The 26,679-nt window shown below is 42.9% G+C and overlaps 1 protein-coding gene across 1 annotated transcript; it reads right to left on the minus strand.

The window, feature by feature from the left end:
• Positions 1–5,167: 5,167 nt before the first annotated feature.
• tor3a (torsin family 3, member A) lies at positions 5,168–26,333 on the minus strand. Its single transcript, XM_078218303.1, has 6 exons — positions 26,074–26,333; positions 18,521–18,643; positions 17,312–17,577; positions 14,963–15,138; positions 7,918–8,042; positions 5,168–7,371 (listed from the first exon to the last, which is right to left on the minus strand). Exons 1-6 carry the CDS (start codon positions 26,240–26,242, stop codon positions 7,124–7,126), a joined length of 1,107 nt encoding a protein of 368 aa, XP_078074429.1. The 5' UTR covers positions 26,243–26,333; the 3' UTR covers positions 5,168–7,123.
• Between the last annotated feature and the right edge of the window lie 346 nt (positions 26,334–26,679).

The raw sequence follows: 26,679 nt of genomic DNA on the forward strand, positions 1-26,679 counted from the left end.
CAATATTATTGCCCATCATTCATTACCCTCGAGATGGCAATGGACTGCATTGTAATGCTTTGGTGAATCCTGCAGTGCAGAAGAAGGCCTTTCAGCCCATGGGGTCTGCACCGCATCTCTGACAGAGCACCTTACCCAGGCCCTAGCCCAGTGGGTTTGGAAGGCACTATGAAGGAGACTTGGTGAGTTGTTGCAATGCATCCTGTGTATGGTACACACTGCTGCCACTGTGTGTTGGTGGTTGAGGGAGTGAAAATTTAAAGTGGTGGATGGAGTGCCAATCAAACAGGCTGCTTTGTCCTGGTTGGTGTCAAGATTCTTGAGTTTTGCCGCATCTGCACTAATCTAGGCAAGTGGAAAGAATTCTATCACACACTTGACATATGCCTTGTAGATGCGGGCAAACTTTGAGGAGTCAGGAGGTGAGTTCCTCACTGCAGAATTCCTGACCTGCTCTTTGTGGCCATGATATTTATCTGCAGGTCCAGTTAAGCTTCTGATCACTGGTAACCCCAGGGCATTTGTAGTGGGGCATTCAGTGATGGTGATACCATTGAATGTCAAGGAGAAATGGTTAGATTCTCCCTTGTTGAAGATTACCATTGTCTGGCACATGTGCAGCACAAGTGTAACTTGCTACTTATCAGCTCAAGTCTGAATGTTGCCCAGGTTGTGTTGCATATGGACACAGGCTGCGTCAGTACCTGAGGAGTCAGAACGGTACTGAACAATCATCAGTGAACATCCCCACTTTTGACCTTGAGTTGGAGGGAAAGTCACCAATGCAGTGGAAGATGGTTGGGTCATAGTTTGAGGATAAGGGGTAAACCTTTTAGAACTGAAGTGAGGAGAAATTTCTTCACCCACAGGGTGGTGAATGTGTGGAATTCACTCCCACCAAAAGAAGTTGAGGCCAAAATGTTGTCTGATTTCAAGAAGAAATTAGATATAGCTCTTGGCGCTCAAGGGATATGGGAGGAAGAGGGGATCAGGATATTGAATTTGATGATCAGCCATGATAAAGATGAATGGTGGAACAGGCTTGAAGGGCTGAATGGCCTCCTCCTGCTTCTAGTTTCTATGGGTCTATGACACTATCCTGAGGGACTCCCACAGTGATGTCCTAAGACTGAGATGATTGGCCTCCAAAAACCACAACCACCTTCCTTTGTGCCACATGTGCCGACAACTAGTGGAGAGATTTCCCCTTTGGCTTCAATCTTGATAGAGCTCCTTGATGCCACGTTCGATCAAATGCTGCCTTGATGTGGAGGGCATCTCAGTTCAGTGGTGTTATGGTCATGGTATTGGACTAGCGACACAGCATTCGCAAGTTCCGATCCTTCCACAATAAGTTGTGAAACCAAATTTGGGAGCAAGTTGGCTGTAGATATAAGCGACCATGAAAGTTGCTTGGTTGCCATAAAAACCTAATTGGTTCATGATGTAATTCAGAAAGCAGTATCTGCCACCCCTAAACCAGCCTACATCTGACTCCAGTCCCACTCTGCTGTGGCCATGCATCCCAAGCAACTTGTGTGTCACTTAGGCTCCTCATACAGCCAGGCTCAACTATCTGCTCCTTGCCAATTCGTCTTACAAAGTTATAACCTTCACCATTAAAAGAGAATGTAAAATCAGTGGAAAGATATAAAACAAACTCCCAACACAATCCTTTATCTGTGCTTTAAATAAAGCTTACCCAGGTCACTCAGTAAAGGACACTTTTCTGCTCTAAGTGTAGGGAAAGCAGGCTCTGTCATTCCTACAAGGCTATTGTATCTCCCACATGATTTTAATGGCTGCTTAAATTATCTTGAATTATATTGTGGGAGCATGTTATCTTCTTGCTATCCATGCCTCTGTCAATTATCTGGCTAGATGTCCAATTGGAACATGTAATTTTCCTTTGCAAATTATAGCTGTGGCATTTGCAACCAACCAGCCAAGCATCACTCTGGATTTTCGGGAATGGCTGACTTTGTGAAGCTCTTTGACTTTGAGCGGATTTCAGAAAACCAATATGTAGTGGCTGTTAAAATTAGTTACTGGCCTGGCTTTATGTTTGGAAACTGGAAATGGTATTGTCTGGGATATAAACAAACTGCTTCTTTGTAGCTTTTCATGATAAGTTTCCACTTACTTTGGGCCTACACCAGCCTGTGCAATCCCCTACATTATACTTATCTGCAATTAGGTGTAATTACATGTTTAAAACCTGAAGTTTGCTGAGGGACTTTAAACAGCAAACAAAAAGAGGCAAAATGAAGTATACACTGTACAGGTCAAAACAAATTACTGTCACCAAATTGAGAAGCAACCTTTATTCACCTAAAATAGTCCCACCCTTTAAAATGAGAACATGAGGGAAAAATCATGGTTTTCCTGAGAATTTTGCAATTAACATTTTACATCCCATTCCCATTGTTATTGCTGAAGGAATAGAGGCAGAAGCTTTTTCCTAGATCTCTAACCTAGGCAACAGTTATGCTTATTTTGCAAGTATATAGTTTCCCTTTTACCTCCTCCTCTCTTCACACTCCAATTCCCGCTTCTCTCCCCCCCCCCCCCCCCCACACACAAATCCTCCTCTCTTCACACTCCAATTCCCGCTCTCCCACCCCCCCTCCCCCCCACAAATCCTCCTCTCTTCACACTCCAATCCCCGCTTCCCCACACCCTCCACAAATCCTCCACTTGCACCCCGCCTCCCAAAAGCCATTTGTTCTTTTCTGGGGTCCAGTTCCTTGAGATTGTTCCCCTACCTCTCCAGTAACCCATGCTTCATCTGAGAGACTTCCGATTATTCATCTGAGTGACATCCGATTATTGGTTGAGGGAGGGGAAAGAATTACAGCTAACTCTGCTTCTGGCAGCAGCCAAAGTCTCTATATGTGTTTATAAACATGCATCACTGGATCTGTGCTGAGGTGAGAATTGTTGGTGGTGCCCTTTCAGACTTCTTATGCTGAGATCAATTGTGTTGTCAGTACTGCTGCTCTGACAAAGATTACTAGATTTGCACAGATTAGGAATTGAACCTTTGGGCTCGAAATTTACAAGATCCAGGTCGTAGTAACCTGGGATACCCAAAGGTGCACTGGGGAGCTTCCCACTGAAGAAGAAATTAAGGATTGCATAGCAATTGCCCAAGAAATTTAAACTCCCTATGGAAATTGCCCTCAGTTGGAACCATCCCAAAGTACGATTTAGATCATAGAAATCATAGAAACCCTACAGTGCAGAAGGAGGCCATTTGGCCCATTGAGTCTGCACCGACCACAATCCCACCCAGGCCCTACCCCCACATATTTACCCGCTAATCCCTCTAACCTATGCATCCCAAGACTCTAAGGGGCAATTTTTAACCTGGCCAATCAACCTAACCCGCACATCTTTGGACTGTGGGAGGAAACCGGAGCACCCGGAGGAAACCCACGCAGACACGAGGAGAATGTGCAAACTCCACACAGACAGTGACCCGAGCCGGGAATCGAACCCGGGACCCTGGAGCTGTGAAGCAGCAGTGCTAACCACTGTGCTACCATGCCGCCCATAACAGATCACAAACTTCAGATGATTCTGACTGTCTTACAGCAACTATCTCCAGTAACCTTTGTTACAAATGTTTGATGAGATGCTTCAGTTTAATTTAAGGTAAAATGACCTTTTATGAATTCTGCTGACAACAAGCCTGGGTGGTTTGATTGTTGAAGGAGAAACCCAGGTTGTTTTACTGGGAAGGAGGTGCAAGATATTCACACCTATAAACTGTGACCAGTGGATGGACTGTTAGTTTCCAAATCTATCAGGCAGGTGTTAGGGATGTTATTTTGTATATGGCAATACTAATCTGTCTATTTAATTGCAAGATGAAAGGAGTCAGGTGGGGAGGGGTATTCTAGAAGATTGCTAATTAGCATTTCTACCTGGGGATCAAGGTCCATGTGACTAACCATGTTGCCATGGCTTTGAAAAGAGAAGTGTCCACAGAACGCCACTATAGGATTGGGTTGCAGGTTTTCCTAAATATCACTGAACATCACAGACGGGATCAGTCTTGAAGAATCAGAGAAAGAGGCAGCGAGTCTATTGTTCACCACTCAAAAATGCTGCTTAGAGCTCCTGATCAAAGAGACTAAGGTTGTGTGGGTTGGAAGATATGCCCAGCTTCAGCTAGAGAGAGGGATCTCCAACGTAACTCACACCATGACAATCAGTTCAGGGATTAGAAGGTATGCAGCTGGAAAAGGGAATAAAAAGCATCAAGAAACTTTGTTCCAAAGAACAGTCATTATTGGACTCAAAATATTAACTGTTTCTCTCTCCATAGATGTTAAATGGTGGATCCTTTCTGTAGTTTAGAGTAGAAGTTGCCCATTGATTTAGTGTCTAACTAATGTTGCTTTTAGTTTGAGATACAGTAAACGTTTTAAAACATCAAATCTTATGTGATTCTTTCAACCATTCACTAGAAGTTAGCTTCTTCTTTAAAGTTATTGATCTCTGGCGGTTATAGCATCTTAAATACAAAAGGATTGGAATAGACTGGTGTAAGCTAACCTATCTGCCAGAATATTGACTGCTGTGCATCACTGAGGTATTCGGGAAACGTCAGCTAGAATTGGCTCTTGTTTGCCAAACATAGTCTCTTGTACATTTTCACACAACTTTGTATACAAAGAATGGACACTTGGGCAAGATATTGGATGACTTTTGGTACCAATAAGTAACCCCAGGATGAGTTAGTGCCTTCAAATGATGAGAGAAAGAAGTTGTGCAGAAGCCTGGGAAAACTACTAACTAAACATAGTTGCACATGTTGCTTTCTTAATACTTTAGCAGTTCTTATTTGTTTTCAACATAGAGAAATTGTTGTACCAACTTACAGTATTGAGCATGAAACATATTTTTGTCAGAAAGTCACCATGAACCCAAGATGATACAAACAACTTTTGACCTTGGTCAAACATTTTTCCTCCTCTTCCAGCATGTCCTATTTCACTCCACCATCAGCAGTTGCTCCTTCAGTCACCACTCTCCTCCATCTAGCTGAACTTGATTGCAACTAGTTTGAAATCACCCTTACTCTGTACTTACAGTTCATGATGTGGAGATGCCGGCGTTGGACTGGGGTAAACACAGTAAGAGTTTTAACAACACCAGGTTAAAGTCCAACAGGTTTATTTGGTAGCAAATGCCATTACAGTTCTGGCAGAGAAAGAAACCTGAACCAACAGTGCAGTTGAAAGACTGCAGTTATGGGTCATTGATGAGCACCAGGGGTAATGGATTTATTGTGGGAGGAAATCGCAGTGGCTCAACTTTAGACGAGTTAAAGTTATGGATGCTGGAGGGTGGGAAATCATCATGGAGAATATTGGAGAAATCAAGTATAAATGGGAATAGGGGATTAAAAACAAGGATAGATTCTGGCAATATTGTGGAGGTGGAATTAAGTGGTGATTGAAACTTGGTTCCAAATTGAGGAATTTGTGCTAAGGTTTTGGAGGACTTTGCTTCATCTGAGATGGATAGAATGGGAGGAAAATTTAGGACAGAGACTAGAGATAATGATCTCAGTGTTCCAGATGTTCAGTTGGACTTGCACAATCAATCAGATGGCACAGATGTGATCAAACAAAACAGTTGAGAGATGGAGCGGAATACCATTGTCATACATCTGCTAGGCAAACACGTGCTTGTGTTACCCTTAGGTCACATCGAAGGGGAGTATGAGGAATGAAGGACAAAATTATAGAAACAGGAAATGAAACAATTTCTGGAGATATGCCACCAGATATATCTGGACAGGTAGAATTGAAGCATGTCCCAGAAATGAACACTGGAGGAGGCTAATGTCGTCACCATCATCAAATGCTGCAGAGAGGCCGAGACAAGAAAGGATGAACCATGATTACAGTCAGAGGATGTCAGTCATTTTAAGACGCAGAAGGAAGCTGTAAGATGTATTTTATCTTAATCATGTTTTGATATGATTTTCATTTTAGAAATTTCTATATATACCATCTAACAAAGCTAAACATGTTACAATGCAGTGGTGCTTTCAATTGTTTTTAACACACATGCCTGGAACACTGCAACAATATCCCAGTGATATTGCATAACTTGCGTGACAAATATTTTACACTCCAGTACAACTAAGATACCATTTTTTTCCCATTTCACTGTAACATCTTCCCAATGCTGCAGGGATGCCTCACAGCGCCAGGAACCTGGTTTGATTCCCGGCTTGGGTCACTGACTGTGCGAAGTCTGCACGTTCTCCCCGTGTCTGCGTGGGATTCCTCCGCTTTCCTCTCAGTCCGAAAGACGTGCTGGTTAGGTGCTTTGACCATGCTAAATTCTCCCTCAGTGTACCCGAACAGGTGCCAGAATGTGATGACTAGGGGATTTTCACAGTAACTTCATTGCAGTGTTAATGTAAGCCTACTTGTGAAACTAATAAATAAACTTAAACTGCTTCCATTCATTGCCAGGCCAAGTATCTGTGGCCACTCTTAATTCCTATATCAGGTTTCCAGTGGGTAAGACAAATAACTAATCTTTACCCCTCTAACTGAAGCAGGGGGAAAAGGAAGTTTGAGTTATGCCAAGATCATTTTCAAGTTCACCTTCATTTTGAGGATTCGAGTGACAGTTAATGCTGGGCCTAGCTGATGGGAAAACGTATGGACTCATGTTTAAAAGTTCTAAATCAAGGAAAAGTTCCATTTTTAGCAAAGGTGTGAATGGCATGATGTTTCCTCCTGGTTTTTACTCACTAATCATACTAGTGAATCCACACCATTAGCATAACCTATTAACACTGAGAAAAATGGAAAGAACAGGATGTAACATTAATGCACACATACAATAGTCAAGACAGACAGAATGTTTTACTCGAGACTCAGGTAACCAGATTACAATTGTCTTTGTCCTTGAATTAAGTGAAAGGGGCACCTTTATCCTCTGCTTCTTGACCCAGTTTCTATTCTGGCCCTTGAGTGGAATAAGGCTATGGTTTTTCTGCTAAGTGTCAGACAATTTATTTTTGGGACTTCAAGTTCCAGATAAATATTTCACCATGTTCTTGTGGTTATTTCTTGAACTCCTTGAAGCTTCAGGGAAGAAAAAAATTAACCCGTTGTGAGACTGATTTGCAGCCCTGTGCGGCGAAGAGCTTTTCCTCCTTTGGCACGTACAACAATCCTTTAGCTACTTCATCCAGGATGTCTAAATCATACTCAATTCCTCTGGATTGAAGAGCATCGCGCACGCACAACTTAACATGTTTGTACTCCAGAGGTAAGAAAGGGATGAAGAAGTCAATGAGGTTCTCAGTCATGGGGCCACTATGAGCAAATCCCCCTGCAAACAGTACACAGGAAAGATTATCAATACTTGATTCTTCACAACTGTTTATTTCTTTAGTAGCTTTTTAAACCTTTATTAATAGAACAGAATCACTGCACTGTGTTGAATGGATTGGAGTGCGATCGGAACATTGGATACATACGTCATTTTCAAAATAACATTCATGACATTACAGTACTACAAACCAGAAAAGTTAATGTTTTACTGATGTGTATGGTCTTGACCAGAAATGAGTGATAGTCCTATTGCTGGTGGCCGTTTCCCACTTGTATTTGGTATTGCTATTGACTTGACTCTAGATGTAGGAATTAAACCATGATTTTCAGCACACTGCTGACCACTGCTCCACTCACAAGCCGATTCGTCCTTTAAAGAGCTTTCTTCCCCAGTTATTTGTTCTCTTTTCATCTGCCTGATTCTCTTGTAATCCTCTATATTGTCCCAATGTTCTCCTCACTGTGTCACCCCATCTGGTTCTCCAGAATCTCTCAAGTTGCTCCTCCATCTTATTGCTCTCTCAGTTACCCCAATATAATTTACCTCTTGAGGTTGCAGCTTCTCTTTGGATCTGATGTTCCAAATCTGCCATTGTGATCTCCTCTCGATCCTGCCCAGCTCGCCAAAATTTCAGTGTCACCCTGTTTATGGAACTTCCTCCTATGTTACTAGAAAGTAGAGAATGTTTGAACATTATTAGAATGTGAACGTTACTGAGAATAAAGCTGCTGGCAGGATTTTATATTATCCGTACATTAGATTGGGCCACCAGCTAAGTAGTTAAGTTATTGAATCTAACTGTAAATATCACAGTTAATGTTTCTCATCACGGAGATTTTACAGCTGGCTTTAAATCAAATACAGGATACCTGGAATGCCTGAGGCCAAATATTCCAAAGAATAGTAGTAGAACCATAAAATTCCTACAGTACAGAAAGAGGCCATCCAGCCCATCAAGTCTGCACCGACTCTCCAAAAGAACTACCCACCTAGGTCCTCTGCCCTATCCCCATAACTCCACGCATCTAATCATCATGCCTACACATCTTGGGACAATAAGGAGTAATTTAGCACAGCCAATCCACCTAACCTGCATATCTTTAGACCACGGAAGGAAACCTACGTAGACATGGGGAGAACGTGCAAACTCCACACAGTCACCCAAGGCCGGAATTCATAGACTCCTACAATGCAGAAGGAGGCTATTCAGCCCATTGAGCCTGCACTGACCACAATTCCACCCAGGTCCTATCCCCATAACCCCATGCACTTACCCTCGGTAGTCCCCCTGACACTAAGGGGCAATTTAGCATAGCCAATCCACCTAACCAGCATGTCTTTTCGACTGTGGGAGGAAACCGGAGCACTCGGAGGAAACCAACACAAACATGGGGAGAACATGCAACCTCCACACAGACAGTGACCCAAGCTGGGAATCGAACCCAGGTCCCTGGCACTGTGAGGCAGCAGTGCTAACCACTGTGCCGCCCCAGTAAGCCTGAGGATTGAGAGAGTTTCCAGAACCAGCCAAGGGTGACCAAAAAATTGATGATAAGGGAAAAAATAGAATACGAGAGCAAATTTGCCAGGAATATAAAAAAAATCTTTTAGTATTTTACAATTGTATGAAAAGGGGGAGTATAGCTAAATTAGACATTGGTCCATTAGAAACAGAGACAGGAAAAATTATGGGGAATGAGGAAATGGCAGTGAATTTGAACAAATATTTTGTATGTTTTCAGAGTAGAATACACAAACTACATAACAGAAAAAGGTAACCAAGGAGCTAATGAGAATGAAAATCTTAGTAATTAATATTAGCAGAAAAAAACAATTAGAAAATGAAAGTACCAAAACCAAGCAAATCCTGAGGACTGTGTGGACTACATTCAAGGGTTCACAGAGATAGCTGTAGGGATAGTGAATGTACTGGTTATAATTGTCAAAAGTTCCCTAGAGTCGAGAATGGTCTCAGCAGATTGGAAGTTAGCAAATGTTACACCAGAAAAGAGGGTGGGAGAAAGCAAAGAGCTACAGGTCAGTTAGTCTGACATCAACCATCAGGAAAATGCTGGAATCTATTGTTAATAGAGTTTAAGAACTTAGAAAATCACAGTATGATCAGACAGTCAACATGATTTTATAAAGGGGAAATTGTGTTTGCCAAATTTACCAGAGTGTTTGGGGATATAACTGGCAGGGTAGGTAAAGAGAAGCTCGTAGGTGGAGTACATTTGGATTTTCAAAATACATTTGATAAGGTGCCACACAAAAAGCTAACATACAAGATAAGGGCAGATGGAGTTGAGGGTAATATATTAGCATGAATAGAGCATTGGTTAGTGGACAGGAAGTAAAGAATAGGTATAAACACTGCATTTTCAAACTGACAGACTGCATTGGTGGGTGTTGCAAAGATCACTGCTGGTGCCTTTGCTATTTACAATCTATGTTAATTATGAAGAGACCAAACTTGTTGCTGTATCAATGTAGACTTTCAGGGAGACACAGGCTGCAGAGATATAGACAGGTTAAGTGAGTTGTAACAGTTTCGGTTTAATGTGGGGAAGTGTAAAGCCATTCACATTTGTAGTAATGTTAGAAAAGCAGAATGTTTTTAAAAGGTGTGAAATATGTAAACGTTGACGTTCAGAGGCACTTGGGGACGCTGTACCATATAAAGTTAGCATGCAGGTGCAGCAAGAAATTAGAAAGACAAATTGTGTTTTGCCTTAATTGCAAGGAGATTGATGTACAAGAATAAGAAAGCTTTGGTGAAAGCACATCTGGAATACTGTGCAAAGGGTTGATCTCCATACCTAAGGAAGCATTTACTTGTATTTGGAGGTGGTGTAGTGAATGTCAACTAGATCTTCCCCTGGGACAAGTGATGTCCTATGAGGAGAGGCTGAATAAATTGGGCCAATATGTTCTGGAGTTTAGGAGAATGAGAGGTGATATCATTGAAATGTACAAGATTCTGAAGAGGCTTGATAGGGTAGGCAGTGAGGCATTGTTTCCCCTGGCTGGGGAATCTAGAACACAGCACACACTTGGGATAAGGAGTTGATTATTTAACACTGAGATGAGGAGAAATTTTCTCATTAAGAGGATGGTGAATTTTCACCTCAGAGATCTGAAATAGATGAATCTTTGCTCTCTAAGGTATTCAAGGGATATGGGGAGTGAGTGAGAAAGTGGAATTGAGGCTGAAGATGAGTCAGGATCATACTGAATGGTGGAGGAGGCTCAGGGGGTGAATAGTATACTCCTGTTAGTTCAAAGATCATCATATTCTTAAAGAAAGAAGTCTATTTGAACATTCATCTAACCCTAATTGATATCCCAGACTTATAATCACCCCATAATGTCAATTATTATTCATAAGCAAGTAACTTTACTTCACTTTAGAGTTTTTTTTGTTCTGATGTTGTTTCTTGTTATTAATGTCCAAAAACATTAACAGAAGGATTGCTGATTGAGGATTAACTTTTATAATAACTTGAAGTCAATCAGGATTGTACTTATTACATTCAGTTGGTCTATGTGACCTTAAAATGAGGCCATGCAACGTTGCAAAGACAATGCACTCCGAGTCCAGCCTGCATAAAAAAGATAACAAGATAAAAAATGCCAAAGTCTCCACATGTGTCTGACTATTGCATTGCTTGAACTCTATACAGACTTGCATTTAAATGCCAAAAGCCGTCAATTCAGGTCATGAATTCTAAAGGTTTCTGTACAATGTTAGCATTTCATATTTGAGGTCCAATACTTGGGCAATAATTGGGTATAAAGTTTGCCAGTAGCTGTGTTTTTCCAAATGTAGAGAAATTGATTTTCAGCTGATGAGACAAAAACTCATTCAGCTGGCAGGCTGTCCTTGGGGCATCAATGTCATTACACAATTCTCAGATTTGACAACTTTAAACTGTCAGTTTTCCCCCTTTTTTCTTCATTAAATGGCACAATAGTGCTGAGTGCAGCATGTATGAAATAGTTGAGAGAAAAACACATCTCATATAATTGTCCCTAATGGGTGCTTGATAAATCGTAATGAGTAAAAGCTAAGAGCTGATTCCCTCAGAGCCTAATGCATGTCCCAGATTCCTACTTCCTGCAGATTGCAGAGAGCAGAGCGGAAGTCTTAATCTGTTTTTGGGAGCTCTTTGAGAGTTCTTATGGCATGTGGTTACCAACCTTGTTGGAGGATATTTCTGGCAAACTGATAATATGAGGGACTGACCATTTCTCCCTATGCTCCCAGCCCATGCTGTCTCTCTGCCAATTTCTCCCATTCATTTCTCCTTCTCCTCATCCCCTACTCTGCCTCTTGAATCCTTTCAAACTAGTTTCCAACTTACTGCCCACACCAAAATGGCCCTGGTCAAAGTAATCAATGAATTCCAATGTGACTATGATTATGGTGCACTACCTTTCCTCAGTATCTCTCTGGCTAGGGATAAGACTGATGAATCTGTCCTCCTCTGTTTTGTATGCTCTCCATTGCTCTCCAATAAAGTTCCATGCAGCTGCTGCAGGGGGTCAAGTCCAAAACCTTCATAACCTCTGCTGGGCTCTAAGGCTTTCTTTTCCTGATTCTTGTTTGTAAGTGGGGCGAATGGCCACCAAGATTCATCTGACTGTCTATTGAAACTTTAACAGAACGGAGCAGAAATCCCAGGGAAAGAGAGGAAAATCATTTTTACTGCTTTTTCTGGAGTTTGGTCCTTAATTGGGAGAATCTCCAAAGAAATCCACCTCACTGTATACAAACACTGGATGCTAATGACACCAATACTATCTCTCTGCCACCACTCTTATCCCCGCGATGGGCACTGTGCTGTTAAATTACTCTGCAACACCATCATTGATAATCCAACTCAACTCATTTACGTGTTAGCTGCTTACATGCTATCCTATATCCTCATCTCCCACATCCTCTCGAAATGACTGGCACCACATGTCCGGAGCAATCTTTGTATACTGCTGGCCCTTTTTACTTCCTTCAATTAACTGTTCAGTCTTCTCAAACATTATGTCCTGGCAGAAAGCCTCCAATTGTCTAACTCAACTGTACTTTGTGTTGCTAGCCACCAAAACACTTTCCCTGGGCTCTTCACTGGTCATGGTCAAGCAATCACCCACCATGTCACTGCCCCTCTTCCTGAACCCGTCGGCTTTGTTCCAAACTTCAGAAGTTTTCTCAAAATCTACTGTTTTGACTATCTTTTCAGACACCTCCACTAATTCTCTTCCTTCTGACCTCTTGCTTATTTTCTTCCTTTTATTCTCCCACTCTCCCCTCACACCAGTAAAGCTTTGTCAGATGTTTTGTTGCAGAGAAGATGCAAGTTGTTGTATTTATAAATGTAAACCAGCTGGTGGCACCACAGATCAGTCTGCTTCTGCCTTCAGTTAAATTCTACACATGCACACTTTCCAATAGGAATCATTGGACAGCAGTTAAGACTATGGCTGGGATTCTCCCGCTCCACTGCGCTGCTTGAGTAGCGCAGCAGGCAGGAGACAACAGCGGGGGGCTTTTAATGAGGTTCATGACCAGCGTCCGGCCAGTCGCGAATCTCCGAGGCGATTTTCTTTGTAGCGTAATCAGCTCCACGTCAGAAATTGGCACGGAGTTGATTATCAGACGGAAATTACGATTTCCATATGGTTAGTGGGCTGGGATAGTATTCTCCAGGCCTGCTGGCATCGCCCCCCCCCACCCCCACTCCTCCCCCGCCGGGAGTGGTTCCCACCAGCAGGGTTTACAACTGCTCCCCATGAACGGGGAACAGGTGTCTTTACCCCGCTGGAGGGGACAGAGTTCATTGAGGCCCCCTCCAGGAGGTTAGGGACATAGGGAGTGCTCCTTGGACAGTGCCAGCCTGGCAGTGTCAGCCTGGCATTGGCCAATGGACAAACTGGCACTGCCCCACTAGGCACTACTCACTGAACACCAGGCAGTGCCAAGGGGGTAGGGCATACTGGGGGGGGGGTCTATTGGGGATGCAATTCGGCGAGGGAGGGAGGAGGCAATCGGGGCTTGCCATGGGAGGGGCAGTTATCGGGCCTGGTTATCAGGATTGGGGGTTCAGGGCTTCCCATGTGGGGGGGGCGGTGGGACTGGTGGGGGGGGGCGTAGATCGAGGCTGGCCTGGGGGGGTGGGGGGGCGGGGCGGCGTGCGGGGGCAGTCCAGTAGGCCAGTGATCAGGGGTGGTTCTGGGGAAGGCCAGTGATTGGGAGGGTGTCAGCGGTCAGGGGGCCAGCGTGCATGCGCCAATCTCCATGCTGACAGATTAGCGCATGCGCGGTGGCCCACTCAGCATTATGCTGCCATCCTCTTGGGCGGGAATAGGCCCCGCCCACCACTTTCCAGAGTGCCAGAGATTCATTCTGGTAAGTATGCCCAAAAAACAGGTGGGAAATACTTCCCTTTTCCCGCCCGTTGGGCACTTCATTTTGTTTTGGGAGAATCCTGGCCTAAGTTTTTGTGAGGCCAGTTATAGCATCTCTCCATAGCGCACCAACTGAGGAGGGTTTATTATTTTGTACATTAGTAGGTTGGGATGAGTAGGTGAGGAAGGGAGTTTAATAAGCAAAAGCAGAGGATAAATAGAGGGAAGGGTAAACAAGAGTGTGTGGAATTACCCCAGGCTCAAACATTGTGTTGCACGAGAAGTACCCACGACAGGGAATGTGTTGTTTGGGCAGGTTATCTAGAGTCACATGCAATCAGCTGCAATCACATCGATCTGGATAGTTCCACATCTACACTTTTTAAAATAGGGTTGTGACACTGCAAATACAGTATTTGATCTTTGCACAACATTTATCAATAGTAAATTTGATTTGAGCTGGCAGCTTTAAGAAGTAGCGCAGAGACAGTGCTATTGGACTTTTGTACTATTTTTGGGTTCATTTAGTTTGGTTTTATTTACTGTAATCACTATGAAACCGAGAATTGTCTGAAGTGACTGCATAACAGTGCAGCCCAAAGACAAACCTTCCCTTCCCCCATGTCTAGCAGACTATGAAATCATCCATTTACAGCACATTCATCCACCAACCCAGAGGCTGAATCCCAGACCAAACCCAATAAACAACCCTTTCCAGCATGAGTGCAATTTAACAATACAGATTGAACAAAAACATCTTTCTCTTCCAAAATTTCAAATGTAAGGAAAGCTGACAGTCAAAGTATGTGAACTTGTCCAGTGCACAGCAGCAACTAATGGATTTTGTGCTCCTGACGAATTAATTGGAATTTTAAGTTAATCTAAATACGTTGATGCATTGACCAACTATCCATTCCTGGCTTGATTTCACTGTAGAGCTAAGTCCTTTATACTCCCGGACACATTTCAGGAAAGAAGACCAACATGTACATTTAACCCTGGAATCTGTAAAGACTCTCCTGGGCCCATTTGTATCACAGCAGAGAGAGTCCTGATTTTAACAAAGGTGCTCCGACTGCCAGATGACCAACAACCAATCTCTAAAGTGGCAGCTGTGACTGGTACTATTGGGCCCTGCCTTTTTCTCAGGCTGTCGACTGATTAAGCTGTTTTATCTTTGGATTACCTCAAGAAAATAAACATGGACTTTCTGAAGTCCACCCCATCCACATGGTCATAGTGGTTGATGTAAGGCTTGATGGCGTCAATCAGGCCTTGATGCAATTTTTCGGCCTCATCAAATATGAATAAGGATCGTTTGCATTGTTGTACAGCTGTGGGGATAAACTGCCGCAACTGAGCCTGAAAAAAGAGAGAATAAATAACAGTGGAGTTCCCAGCTTTTATATTTTTCTTTTCCTGCTCTCACGCCACCCCACCCTGTCCTCTTTCTCTACATCACAGTCCATTTTCTGTTCATACATCCTCATTCTGATGGGAACATGTTGAATGATTCATTTCATAACTACCATTAATATTTTAAATATAGCATTTAAGTTTATTAATTAGTGTCACAAGTAGGTTTGCATTAACACTGCAGTGAAGTTACTGTAAAAATCCCCTAGTCGCCACACTCCGGCACCTGTTCAGACACACTGAGGGAGAATTTAGCCAGCACATCTTTCAGACTCTGGGCGGGCACTGGGGGAAACTCACGCAGACACAGGGAGAACATGCAGACTCCATACAGACAGTGACCCAATCTGGGAATCGAACCAAGGTCCCTGGCGTTGTGAGTCAGCAGTGCTAACCACCATGCCACTGTGCCATCCTTGTCAGATTAGTGAGGATAGTCCTCAACGTATTGTTCTGAATGTCAGACTGAGACTTGAATTCTCACCCTTCAACTCAGGAGTTGATTAACTTAGCCAATAATTATCAGTTAAATTAAATTTCCCTCATATTGAATAGTACTTTTGAAAATATTGCTAGCATTATTTCATTTCATTGAATTTTAAATTACTTTGAAGCTGGAAGATTTTTAAGCACAGATCCAATTGAAATAGTTCAAAGGGGACAATTGGGTTCAAGTGTTCCTTTCTTCTTCTCTCAAAAAGACAGATTCCCCCAACATGCAGTATCTCACACACAGCTGCAGGTGGATGGTCAGGTGTTTGGTGGACCAGAGCTGACATATATTGGTGATGCCAAACCTAGCGAACCTGTTTCGAAATGCGCAGAGTCAATTGTCGCTATTTGCGGAGGTTCCGTTCCCGTGCATTCTGGTGAACGGTGAGCTTGTGCGTGGGCGCAGAGTGGGCGCGGGTGCAGCGCGTACTTTCTATGTGGAAACAACATGGGAAAGGTGAAAATTCAACATTCTAAATCGTGGACCAATTAAGTTTTGGGGCCGTGAACCACGGTTACGTGTCCAACTATATTTGCGCGGTAAACAAATTCATGATAGCGGAAGGTCGCAAACAACAGGAGTTGACTGTGATTAGAATCAATGCCGTCTCTGAATATAGGCTTTGCCCACTGCTCAATACTTTCTAGCAGAAACAGAAAAATGGTTATTTTAAGTTCCATTTCTTTTTCAATGTTTTCCAAAGTGACCCTGTTTCTCTTTCTTTTTTTCATTCTCACTGTCAATGTTTTTTCTTTCCTCAGTCCCAGTTGTGCCCCCATCAATAATCTAGAACAAGCATTTTTTTTTGCGTGGTACACTTGCACATGGGTGAAATGTTCAGGCTGGAGAGCCAGTGAGAGACAAGTGGTGCCTCTTCACTGAACAGCCCGCTGAATCACATGCCAGTCACATGCCAGCCGGGCAGTGGCAAGGCCACCTGCAGGCCTTGCCCTGGAATCTGGACCCCGGGGTCCAAAGTACCATTGAGCAAGAAGAGCCAGCCAATCAGAGGCTGACAACTCTTGTGCTCAGCAGTTCCAATGAGGAGGCCATGGCTGCTGCTGGTAGGACACTCCCAGAAGTCACATTGCACCCTGGCAACAGGTAAGTCATGTTCAGGGGGGGGGAGGGGGGGAGGGGGGGGTAGTTTTCTGGGATGGATGTTACAGGGAGGGGGGTGGGAGAGGGGGATTGGAACCAATGGCAACTAACTGCCTCTCAGTGGGCTCCCCCCTTCCTGATCTCCAATCCCTTGATCAGGCACTTACTGCGTTGATCAAGGGACTCCTCCCAACATCCCACCCCCTCTTCCGAGGTGACAAGCAGACCACACAGTTTCACCTGTCGTGCAGGTCTCGTGTCGACAGGTCTGCTTGCAGCTGGGTTCATCTCAGCGACATGAGGCCCTTAAATTGTCATTAATTTGTCACTCGGCCTTAAATGGCAGCAGGGTGGAAATGTCAGCAGCGTTCCGGTACAACACCACTCACCCTAATTACATGTCTTTCCCCCTCCAAGCTCAGCAGCAGTGAGAGCAGAAGATTCTGCACATTGGGTCAATTAATTGGCGCTCTGAATATGGCTGAGTGAGCAGGTATTCCAGTCGTTATGTTCCGATCTGCTTACCTTGTAAATGTCAACCATGTCGACATGTGGAAAGTGAAAGGGAGCGATGTAGAAATGCACACACTCGCTCCTCAGCCCATCTCGGTACAGATTATCCGCTATCATTTTGGCCACAAAGTTCTTGCCAGTACCGGACCAACCATGGAAGGAAAGCGCCAATGCTTTCTCGGGGTTTTTGGTTGCCAAGAAACCTTTCACCGCTTTTACCACGACCTCCTTGGCCAGGTGCTGCCCATGTAACTTTTTGTTTAGGTCGTGCACAAGCCCTGGTTAGAAAATGCACAAAACCAAACCTTATTGTTTCTTCCATTCTTACCTCAGAGGAAATTCTGTTCATAACCTATTTATTTAAATGGAAAGCTCTGGGGTGGAATTGCGCTCTGTAACCTGTTTTATTGGGTGTTATGTGGTCTCTTAAACTTCAAAAATGAAGTCAGCAACATGCACTTCCAGCAGTGTAAAGGAATGAGTGTCCGTGCATCTAACAACTGCTGGCAGGATGAGGAGCACAGTAAGTAGTCTCACAACACCAGGTTAAAGTCCAACAGGTTTATTCGGCAGCAAAAGCCACTAGCTTTCGGAACTCTTGCTGCTCCTTCGTCAGGATGAGGAGCAGGCAGGTGAGTGTGAAGTGAAGGCTCTGTCCTTATAATTGCCAACACAATACACCCCTGCTTTCAGTCTTGCCATTTTGGGCAGTTGCAAAGTGGCTCATGGAAAAGAGGGGACGAAAACTTTCAGATCCATACTTCTAAGTGGTTCTAATTTAACATTTAATGTAAAAGAAAGGAACATATTTGCTGAGCCTTATGACTTTTTGCTCTTCCTTAAAGAGGCACTTCAATGATATAATAGATGGGAATGACTCTACCTTCTAGTAGCATTCCCTGGTCAGTTTCTGCTGGAGACAGTGTGTACTACTGCTGGATATGCTTGACCCATCAATCCAGTCAATGTGAATATATTAGGTGCTGCAGTCTGGAATCAGTGCCAGCTATTTACAAGAAACCACTGAGAGTTGATCTGAGGGCCAAACATGTTCCCAAAGGCAAAACAAAGGGACTTAATCTCATAAAATACAACAGATACACTGTCTGTGCTCCTTAGCTGGAGGACAACAAACACTCCTTGAATTTAACAGGATACTTTACTATTCAGGTACATTAGGCTGTCACAGAACACTGTACAATTCCATTCTTATTTACTAACCTGTAATGTTGTTAGTTAGTCTGCAGTCTCCCGATTCACAACACTCATGTACACTGCAGTACCAGTTTAGTATCTCCTGATAACCATCCTGGATTAAAAAGGACCAAGCCTCCAAAGTGTTTTCTAAAATCAAAGAAGAAAAATGTTTTATATCAGTGAAGAAAAATATTGGATTGAATCTTTTGGAGCCTCTTTATTTTAAAAAAAACCTTATTAAATTTACTAAAATCTCACATTTTCCTGCCTGTGGTGCAGTGTTATTTGAGGTGGCTATTACTAATGAATATTCTGAATATAATTTTTGTCTTTTTTTGTGGTATGAGGTTTATTTTGTGAACACAGGGCTCCTCAGTGGGCACTTGGGGCCATTCTAGCCTTCTCTTCACACCAGACTGCCCCGACAAATCATGACCTGCGCAGGGGAGTGACCTACATTCCTGATGCTTCACAGTCATTCATGTTGGAAAAAGACTGACAGTGCTTTGATCATGTTTGTTGTTGAAGGAATGGGTGCAGTCATACCAACGTATGAATTAAGTGCATGGGTCAACAATTCAGACCCTTGAGCCTGCTCCACCATTTGATGAGCTCATGGCTGATCTAATTGAGGCCTCAACTCTACTTTAGTGTCAATCCCCCTATACCCTTTGGCTCCCTCACAACGAGAAACTATGAAACTTAAAAATCTTAAATGACCCCGCCTCTACCACTCTCTGGGAAAGGGAATTCCACAGACTTACGATCCTCAGAGAAAAACTATTCTTCTCATCTCTGTCTTAAATGGGAGACCCCCTTATTTAAAAACTATGTCCCCTAGTTTTCATCTCTCACAAGGGGAAACATTCTCTCAGCATCCACCATGTCAAATCCCCTCAGGATCTAATATGTTTCAATAACATCACTCCTAAAAATGGAAATGCTGCAGAGAAACCACAGCTTGGAAAAATGTGCTTAAATGTTCAAATCTGCTAAGAGCTGCTGGAAAAGGACATGGAGAAGCAAACACAAAGCAAAGGCTGTCAGTAAAATACTGGGTTTGTGAAGGTGATTGTAAATTTTGTACTCACTGCTCCAGTAGAAATGAAAGGCAATATGTGGAAGAACAGGCAGTTTTCCCACTTGCAATGGTAAAACTACAAGCTTGCAACAAAGTTAATTAACAAGCTGGAGTGGATATGAATAGCCACACTTCTAACACTGCTGGAAAGAAACTGCTACAAATTATATACCACACTAAATCTAATTGGCAAACAGAAAACAGTCGGCAAAGATTTTCAAAGCTTTGACCACACATTTTGAATCCTAATTTATGGATATTATGTATTCAACACTAGAGTTCAAGATGAGAATGAGCCCAGTGAATATAGAATCCCTACAGTGCAAAAGCAGGCCATTCGGCCCATCGAGTCTGCACTGACCACAATCCCACCTAGGCCTGATTCCCGTAACCCCACATATTTAGCCTGTTAATCCCCCTGACACTAGGGTCAATTTAGCATGGCCAATTAGCCTAACCTGCACATCTTTAGGACTGTGGGAGGAAACCGGAGCACCCGAGGAAACCCATGCAGACACGGGGAGAATGTGCAGACTCCACACAGACAGTGACCCAGGGCTAGAATTGAACATGGGTCCCTGGCACTGTGAGGCAGCAGTGCTAACCACCGTGCCACTGTGCTGCCCCTGCAGTATTACAGTGACTGCAGTAACACAGCTTGCAGAATGATGTGAATGTGGACAGCTAAAGGATGATCTAATTAAAAATAGAATAGTCTTAGGCAGATGAGACCCCTCAGTGAGAGAAAGTTTACTGAGAGAGGAGAAACTTATACTCAAAAAAGCAATAGAAATGTGAAGGTTGTATAACGTCAGTTAGAATGCGTGTCTGTGGCAGAACAGAGCAGCAGATACATCATGCTGAGAAACATTCCAGGCTGAAAGAGCAGAACAATTGCAAACAAAGGGCAGGGTGCAAATACCACGGAGGACATTATACAAAGGAAAAGAAGGATTGTCCAGCATGTGGAAAACAGTGAACGAACTGCAAGAAGCTGAGTTAGCAAGGAGCAAAACAAACCTATACAGATGAAGAGATATCTGCAAAAAAGTCTGATGAAGAACCGTATACCATACAACATGATGGTTCCATCAAGTGGATGGGTGATAAATGGTTTGCGATTGTTGCAGGAGAGTATCAAGAGAACAAGAAATATCAGATAGACAGTGGTGCATCGTGCAACATCATAGCCTTCATAGACCTGTGTGAAGTGGATCAATATTGTGATCCAAAAATGAAGCCATCACAAGTAAGATTGAGGATATATGATGGCACAATACTCATTCAGAGAGGACAAGTAAGTCTGAGATCCCAATGCAATGGAAAGAAGGAAGATCTAGAGTTCCAGATCATAGGCAACATGCAATAAACAGCCGCTCGTCTAAACTTAAACAAGTCTAAAGCTTGGACTGGTAATCCTAAACATGCAAACATTTTACAATGTGTCTCAGTACACAAAATCATTGACTGCTGAACAGTTCTTAGGGAAGGACAAAGATGGGTTAACAGGGTTGGAATGTCTACCTGGAGAATATTATCTTAAAGTAAATGAGAGCTTAACACCAATTCAGCATCTGCCAAGAAGATACCCTCCAGTCCAGCCTAAATGACAAGATAGATGAGTTGGAAAAGAAGAGAGTAATCAAGAATGTGACAACGCCAACAGACTAGATTAGAAGCATGATAACAGTGAAACAACCTGGATAGGCGAGAGTATGCCTAGACCCAAAGGATCTCAATAAAATGCTGAAGAGATCTCACTACCTGATGCCAACCACTGAAGGCATTTTGCCACAATTCTCCAAGACAAAGATCTTCAATACCCTCGATGTGAAGGATGGTACTGACAAGTGAAGCTGGATGAAAGCAGCAGCTTTCTAACTACATTCTGGATGCCGTTCGGGAGATATAGATGGTTGTGCATGCCGTTTGGCATTACCACGGCTCCAGAAGGGTACCAACATAGCGAGCATGAGATAGTCAGTGTTCTTCCTGGATTGGAAGCCAAAGTGGATCATCTACTAGTCTATGGATGCCGAAATACAATGGAAAAAGCCAGAGCTAACCATGATCAGAATTTAACACGACTACTGGAGAAAGTTCACCAGATGAAACTGAAGTTGAACAAGAAAAAACTGCAATTGAAGATGCCTGAAGTCAAACACATGGCTCATATACTGACAGCAAAAGGTCTCCACCAAGGTCCTGATAAGGTGACAGCTATAACAGCAATGCAGCAACCAATAGATGTGAAAGCAGAGCAAAGCACTAACGCAGCAGTAGCAGCAGTGTGTACTATCTACAAGAATGCATTACAGCAATTCACCAAGGCTCCTTGGACAGCGCCTTCCAAGCCCATGACAACTTCCATCTTGAAGGGCAAGGGCAGCAGATACATGGGAACACCACCAACTGCAAGTTTCCCTCCAAGCTACTCACCAGCCTGACTTGGAAATATATGGCATTCCTTCTCCGTCGCTGGGTCAAAATTCTGGAATTCCCTCCCTAACAGCATTGTGGGTCAACCCACAGCATGTGTACTGCAGCGATTCAAGAAGGCGGCTCACCACCACCTTCTCAAGGGCAACTAGAAATGGACAATAAATGCTGGCTAGCCAGCGACACCCATGTCCCATGAATGAGTAAAAAAGAAAATGGAACAATGTTACACATAGACCAAGGAGGAGTGCCTGGCTGTTGTTTATGCTTGAGCACTTTCATCAGTACCTGCTTGGGAGAGACAAAGTAACAGTGGAGTCAGACCACAAGTAACTTCAAAGCATCTTTCACAATCTGATACTATCCACTCCCAAGTGTCTGCAAAGAATGTAATTTTGTTTACAAAGTTATTATCTGGATGTGACATTGAAGCAAGGGAAACAGATGTACATCATGGACATGCTGTTGAGAGCAGTACTCCCCATGAAGAAAATTGAGGGTGCCACACCAGAATGTAAAATCTTTTAGATTCAACATCAAGCAACAGCTAGACATGATCTGCAAGTCATTAATTTAGCTCAAATCAAGCAAACTACCCAACATAATGTAACTCTTCAAGCACTGCAAGAATTAATAATGAAAGGATGGTCCGAGAGCATCAAGGACCCACATGTGGTCACAACAGCCTTTTGGGCAAACTGAGATGAACTGACAGCATCTTTTACAAAGGAAATAGAGAATAGAGTCATCAACCCCAAGGAGGTGAGAGGAGAGATGCTGAAACGTATCCACGTAAGCCATCAAGGAATTGAATCGAGTTTGAGAAATATAAGAGAAATGCTCTCCAGGCCAAACATGAGCAATTAAATGAAAGACCACATTGGACAGCACAGTGTTTGTTATGGTTACCCAGCTAAGAGAGCTGATGATGACCCAGAGGTCTACAAGTTGCCAACAGAAATTGAACTGCAACAGTTACCATGGCAACAAATGCCATGGAAATGACATTCTCCGGAAAAGAATCATCCAGACAGACAAGCAATGACAATGCCCACATGTACCAATGAGAGACTTGCACATTTTAAAGACTCTGTGCAATGCAGGTGCAGAGACTGACTATAGAATAAACAATTGTTAATTCATGAGAACAGTGGGTGTATAATGGATAACTTGGGTAACTCACAGTTAAACATGATTGTCATAGAAATTTGTCTTCTGTCCGCTAGGAGAAGTAGGATATTTGTATTTTTTGCTGGTTATGAAAATATTTTGGGGGTTTTGAAATACAAATGTACTACATCTCCTATCTGGCTTGCCATAGTCATGTGACCTCTGTCATAAGGCATTCTCCCCCATAAGACATTTTACATCAGTTCAATAAAGATTCACACTGAGAAAGCACTGGAGTCTTTGAACACAAAACACCAGGTGTACACTCTCTCGCTTCTAGAACTCTCCAAAGGCTGCATTGCAAAGCAGGCCAACTTATTTTCTGTGGTTATGGGAGTGCATTGAAGGTTCACCAAACTGTTTCCTGTGATGGCAATTTGTCCTATGGGGAGAGATCGAGGAGACTGTATCTACATTCTTGGAGTTTAGAAGAATGAGAGATGATTGTATTCAAAGAGGGTAGATACAGGAAGGGTGTGTCCCCTGGCTGGAAGATCTAGAACTAAGGAAACCATTTTAGAATGAAGGTGATTTAGGTCTGAGATGAGAAGGAATTTCTTCACTCAGAGGATGGCAAATCTTTGGAATTCTCTATTTGAGAGGGCTTTAAATGCTCAGTCATTGAATATGTACAAGGCAGAAATTGACAGATGTTTAGATATTAGAGGCATCAAGGGATAAACATTGGGATAGTGCAGGAAAATTAAATTGAAGTGGAAGATAAACCATAATCTAGTTGAATGGTGGAGCAGGGTTGAGGGGCTGAATAGCCTATTCCTGCTCATATTTCCCATATTACTAGAACAATGATTTGACCTTAAAGCTCATCTGTGCAAACCTGACTGACAGTAAAATAGTTTCAATAAATAAAAGCAATGAAGTGCTGGAGTATTGACAGGGCCAACTTCATTAAAAATTAACATAATTAGGAACACTTTGACATTGAAATTCCCTTTCCATTTTATGAAGATAGTTGGAAGAAGAAAGCCAAAGTGACAATAAGTGAAGTCCAGAAATGACTATAGCTGCCATAAGTGATGCCAGAGGTATTGTTTATTTTATTTTGAGGATGTAGACAATATTGACATGGCAGGCACTTAGTTCCCATCTCCAGCTGCCCTGACATGATGATGGTGACACTGCTGGTGATGGTGGTAGTTTTAATGATGATGGGGTTGTTGTGATGGTGGTGATGGCAATGCGGGTGACGGTTTTAAAGTTTAAAGTTTATTTATCAGTCACAAGTAAGTCACATTAACACTGCAATGAAGTTACTGTGAAATTCCCCTAGTCGCCACAGTCCGCCGCCTGTTCAGGTTAACCAGCACGTCTTTCGGACTGTGAAAGGAAACCGGAGCACCCGGAGGAAACCCACGCAGACACGGGGAGAACGTGCAAACTCCACACAGACAGTGACCCAAGCCGGGAATCGAACCCGGGTCCCTGGCGCTGTGAAGCAGCAGTGCTAACCACTGTGCTGCCCATGCTGGCGGTGGTGATGGTAGTGCTGGCATTGATGATGATGAACAATGTTGATGCTGGTGGTGGCAGCAATGGTGATGGTGTGCTTGAACATTGAACCTTCTGGTGTTCAGAATCTCTTACTGCTGTTAGGGAGAATATTACAGACTTGGTACAATTCAGGGGAGTAGACAGTCCATTATTTCTGAGATAATTTTCATCATGAAGAATTTGAATATAATGAATGTATTGTGAAATATGTCATTGTGAAGTTTATCGATAAACAGCAAGAAAAATATTGGCTGATAAATTTACAGGACTAATGTATTTCCATATGTATGCACCCAAAAGGACTTCACAGATGAACTCCATATTGAAGTATAGTAGTTATTATTGACAGTCATTCAGCGCTAAAAACACCTCCCAAACAGCCACCAGGGGTAGGATTGTTCAACTCTTTTCTGTCATCATTCATTGAAAAATGTAGGCCTGAAGATTTTTTTAAAAACGTGTTCTCTTCTGTAAATAGTACCTGTAAAAAGTGGACTAAACTTTGGTTTAATATCTTATTTGAAGAATGACACCCCTGACAATTCACTGCACCCAGTATTGTGCTGGTGGGTCGGGCTGGATGATGATTTTAGGTTCAGCCTCAGACACTTCTGGCAACCCAGTAAATCGTGTCTGGATGAAGTTACATAATGACAAGGGTATCTATCAAGTATTTAATGGTACGTAGCATAAATATCAGCAAGAAAAAAATGAACTAACCGACCATGATCTTGATAGCTTCCCCTCTACCAAAAACAGGCTCTGTGGTCGTTTCCCAAACATACTGATATAAACAGATACAGCTTCACTCCTGTTGTTTCACTGCGTTAGGACTCTGTAATTTGACTTGCTTTCAGGCAAAAATTGTCATAGAATCCTTACAGTGCAGAAGGAGGCCATTCAGTCCATCGAGTCTGCACTGACCAGAATCCCACCCAGGCCCTATTCCTGTAACACCACATATTTACCCTGCTAGTCTCCCTGACACTAGGATCAATTTTTAACATGGTCATTCAACCTAACCCACACATCTTTTGAGTGTGAGAGGAAACCAGAGCACACAGAGGAAACCCACGCAGACACGGGGAGAACGTGCAAACTCCACACAGACAGTGACCCGAGGCCAGAATTGAACCCGGGTCTCTGGCACTGTGAGGAAGCAGTGCTAACCACTGTGCCACCATATCTAAATTATTTGAATCCCTCAATCAGCTTGCAGTTTTAAGATAACTTCTTGGAATTGTGCGATTTGTCTATAATTCACTTCCAGAAACCCATTATTTTATTCTCTGGCTAAAACACTCAGACCGTAACAGAGTCATCGTCTGTAACTCACTTTATCCTTCATGAACGTCACATAGTTTTACTCACTCACCATTCCACTTTGAGATGTCTGGCAACTCTTTACTCTCACAGTCTGAGGTCCACAACTGACCAGGAAGAGAATGAAAAATCTCTGAAAATGTCCCAAGCTGCTCCTGAAATATGTTTCCTTTCACCACCTGCAACCACCAGCACAACAGTGGGAGCCATTGGAAATTCATTGAAGAGTAGAATGCTCTCGGATCTGAAACGTAGAGTTTGTGGGGATTAGGGACAAGGAAAGGAAAGGAGAGAGCTCCCTCTGTGCCGGTAGTTGTATTAAACACACTTTATTCTTTGTCAATATTTATCTGTAACATTTCATTTGGTTAACCCTATGAACGGTCAGGCCCAGCAGAGCCAGGTTAGTAACCCTTATCAAACCAGGCACTTCTCCAATCCAACGGGGCAATAAACTACTGTGTGTACCGTAGATGTGGGAGAGCTGATGTGATATATACTATATACCTCAAAACATAGTTGTGTCAAAAGTTTATTAAAATAAGCTAAAATATAAGAAAAAAATATTAGCCAAGTGGTATCAGAAAATAAGCTCAGGTATAAGATGAGTTTCTTCCACTTCTTATTCATCCTTGGATTATGCGTGTCAGCCTCCAGT

Source organism: Mustelus asterias, chromosome 8, assembly GCF_964213995.1.
Source record: "Mustelus asterias chromosome 8, sMusAst1.hap1.1, whole genome shotgun sequence".
NCBI lineage: Eukaryota > Metazoa > Chordata > Chondrichthyes > Carcharhiniformes > Triakidae > Mustelus > Mustelus asterias.